This window comes from Anopheles bellator, chromosome 2 (genome assembly GCF_943735745.2).
Source record: "Anopheles bellator chromosome 2, idAnoBellAS_SP24_06.2, whole genome shotgun sequence".
NCBI classification, from domain to species: domain Eukaryota; kingdom Metazoa; phylum Arthropoda; class Insecta; order Diptera; family Culicidae; genus Anopheles; species Anopheles bellator.
This window is the reverse complement of record NC_071286.1, coordinates 22537050-22539883: the sequence shown is the minus strand read 5'-3', so window position 1 is coordinate 22539883 and position 2834 is coordinate 22537050. Positions and strand designations below refer to the sequence as shown.

The window sequence follows — 2834 nt, the reverse complement described above, 5'->3', positions numbered from 1 at the left end:
CGGGAGGATGGCCAGCGCCGCCCCCCGTACGAAGTGTTGATCCTTCCGAACGGCTCCATCGGTATCGACGCCGTTCGACGCCGTTCGCACCATAACCGCGTAACGCGTAACGTCTCGTAACGCGCCGTTGTTATTATCGTTTGAGAGATTGTTTGAGCTTGAAGCTTCGGTCATCTCGTAACGCGTAACGTGTTTGGGGTTAATTTTTGGATGAAGAAGTGCCAATATATCGGTGGTTGCCATGGTCACACAAACCGAATGCGTAGCCCGCGGGACCCACGGACCTTCCCGGGTTCCACGGGAGTTCCAGTTCTCCGGTGGTGAGAGACATCAACGACTGTACAAAAACTTACACTCACACGAACGATAACGCTTACGCAGAAGTAGTTACCTGTTGCCGACAGCTGGGAGGTCGAGTTACTCTTAATGCCCATCCCGGCCCCGAACCGGTCCCGGTCCCGGGTCGGCGTTTCGCTCTTCGGCGATCGTTGGTCCAACTTACGTCGTGCGTCCAGACTCTGGATCACCGCCGTGTCGCTCAGGCTACCGTCTGGAAAAGGGGGCAGAGAAGGTCAGGTCAGGTCAGACGGATCGGTCGGTCGTCCGACACCCGGTCCCGCACCTATCTTATCCTCCGGTGTTCCCTCGGTGTTCGAAAGACTTTGGTCCAGTTCGGTGCGCTCGTGCGACTCGCGCTGCTCCCGATCGCTCAGGTCACGGTCCCGCTCGTGGTCGCTGCTGTTCCGGTCCCGCTCCCGGTCCCGGTGCCGGTACGCCGCATCCCGGCCCCCGTTGTGCCCGCTGTAGCGGTTCCGGCCGCGCACATCGTACTCACTGCCGGCCACCGCGCGCGGGTGCGATCGGGATCGATGATGGTTCGCCGCGGTCGTCGGTTTTTTCATCGACGGACGTTTCGGTTCCGTTTGCAGCAGCGCGACACCGTTGGAGGATTTCGGAGCGGGAAGGGGAGAAGCATAGTTAGCGGGTTGGCTACGGCTAGCGGTACGGCGTGGGTCACTACTCCTACTACCACCACCCAGCGGGGTTCCCTCCTGCAGCGGGGTCGACGGGGAGCGGACGTACTCGAAGTACTCCGGCTGCTCGTTGATGCTGACCGAGCTGTGCCGGGCACTGTCACTCTTACCCTGCCCCGCTCCCCGCTCCCGGCGCAGGTTGGCCTGGAACTGGTCCAACCCCTCCAGGCTGCTGGTCCGGCGCGTCCCGACCCTGTCCCGGGCCCGCAACGACGACTTCCCATTGAACGAGGCGTTCCGACCGCGCGAGAACGAACTCTCGAACACCTCATCATCATCGGCCCCATCGTCGTCATCGTAATCATCGTAGCCCCCCCTCACCGGGCGTCGACCCCTCCCCGGGCGGTGCTCGTCCATTCCCACCGACGAAGCGACGCTCGCGCTACGGGACTTGCACTTGGGAAAGATCCCCTCACCCTCTTCGCCGTCCGGCATCGGACGGTGCTGTCGCTCGTCCTTGCGGCCCCCGTACCGGTCGTCACTGAACGAGTGACGACGGTGCAGACCCACCGCCGTCGGACTGGCGTCGTCGCTCAGGTACACCGTCGTCTTCGGCTTCTGCAGCAGCTCCAGCCGTACCTCGTCGATGATCGACTTGATCGACTCCGAGCTGCTGTACACCACGCCGCCCGCCGACTCCGACCTGAGCTCGTCCACCCGGCCACCGCTGCCCCCCAGCGTGCCCCGCTTCGTCCGGTGGTCCGTCTCTATAGCCCCGAACTGGGCCAGTTCCTTCGCTGCCCGCGGCTTCGCACCGGAAGCCTTCGAGGCCGGCGAACTCTTCGCCGCCGCTGCCGACTTCGACTTTACCGAGCCGGACTTTTTCAGCGAACCACCACCCGACTTGCCTGCCTTAGTCTTGGCCGGCGTCGACGTGGTCGACTTGGACTTAACCATCGTCGTGCTGCCCCGCGTTCCCGCCGGCAACTTCGGCGCTACCTTCTGACCCTCCTTGGCCTTCGGGTCGGAGGAGGCCTTCGATGAGCTGGAACGCTTCGATTCGGCCCCTTTCCCGGGGTCCGCCGCAAGGTCCAGCTTCAAGCTGCTACGCTCGAGGCTACCCTTGGACCCTTGGGTGCTACTCTTCCTGCTACGCACCTCCACCAGCCGCTCCTCCCCGTGGCCACTCGGCTCCTCATCGTCGGCGCCACTCAGCGAACGGGTTCGCTTGCGGTAGTAGTGGCTCCCGTCGGTACTGGTGCTCCGGCTGGCCGCGAACACATTCTTCCGGACGCCCTTCGTCTTCCAGCCCGTGTCGGAGTCGTACTCGATGTCGATGATCCGATCCTCGGCGATTAGCGAGTGGGAGCGAGCGATCTTCACCGGATCCGGTCGGTGCACCGGGTACGGGGGGGTCGGCTCGACCCAGGAGCCCGGTCGCACTGCCCGGTACTCCGGCAACGGATAGTCAATGGGCTGGCTGTTGACCGGAAGCCAGTCCCCAGGGGGGGGGCGTAGTTGGCAAAAGAGTTGGGGACAGCCGCAACCGGCGGTTCCAGAGCCGGCACTGGCCCGGCCCGGAACGGACCGGGTCGGCTGATCTCGCACACCGTGGTCCCACCCTGGTTGGCTTCCGTGTACCGGAAGTTACTATCACCCGCCAGGCTCTCCACACTGCTCCGGATGCAGGTGATCGTCTGGTTCTGGTAGCCCGTCGCCGGGTCGTACACGTTCCGGTTCGAGATGCAGATATTTTGCCCACCCCCGGAACCGGGACCACCACCCCCACCTACCCCACCCGGTGACCCGTACTGATCGTACACGATGCGGTTCTCGAGGTTCTGGTCCGAGTACGACGAC

The 2834-nt window shown here is 63.9% G+C and overlaps 1 protein-coding gene across 1 annotated transcript in view; it reads right to left on the bottom strand.

Annotated features, from left to right (window-relative positions):
- LOC131207193 (uncharacterized) overlaps positions 1-2834 on the bottom strand; it is a 33244-nt gene that overhangs the window by 4988 nt on the left and 25422 nt on the right. The window contains exons 15-17 of the mRNA XM_058199804.1: positions 2547-2834; positions 623-2454; positions 392-550 (exon numbers count right to left, since the gene is read on the bottom strand). The exon at positions 2547-2834 is cut by the window's right edge and continues 852 nt beyond it. Of these exons, the coding sequence (XP_058055787.1) occupies positions 392-550; positions 623-2454; positions 2547-2834 (2279 nt within the window). The remainder of the gene's footprint in view (positions 1-391; positions 551-622; positions 2455-2546) is intronic.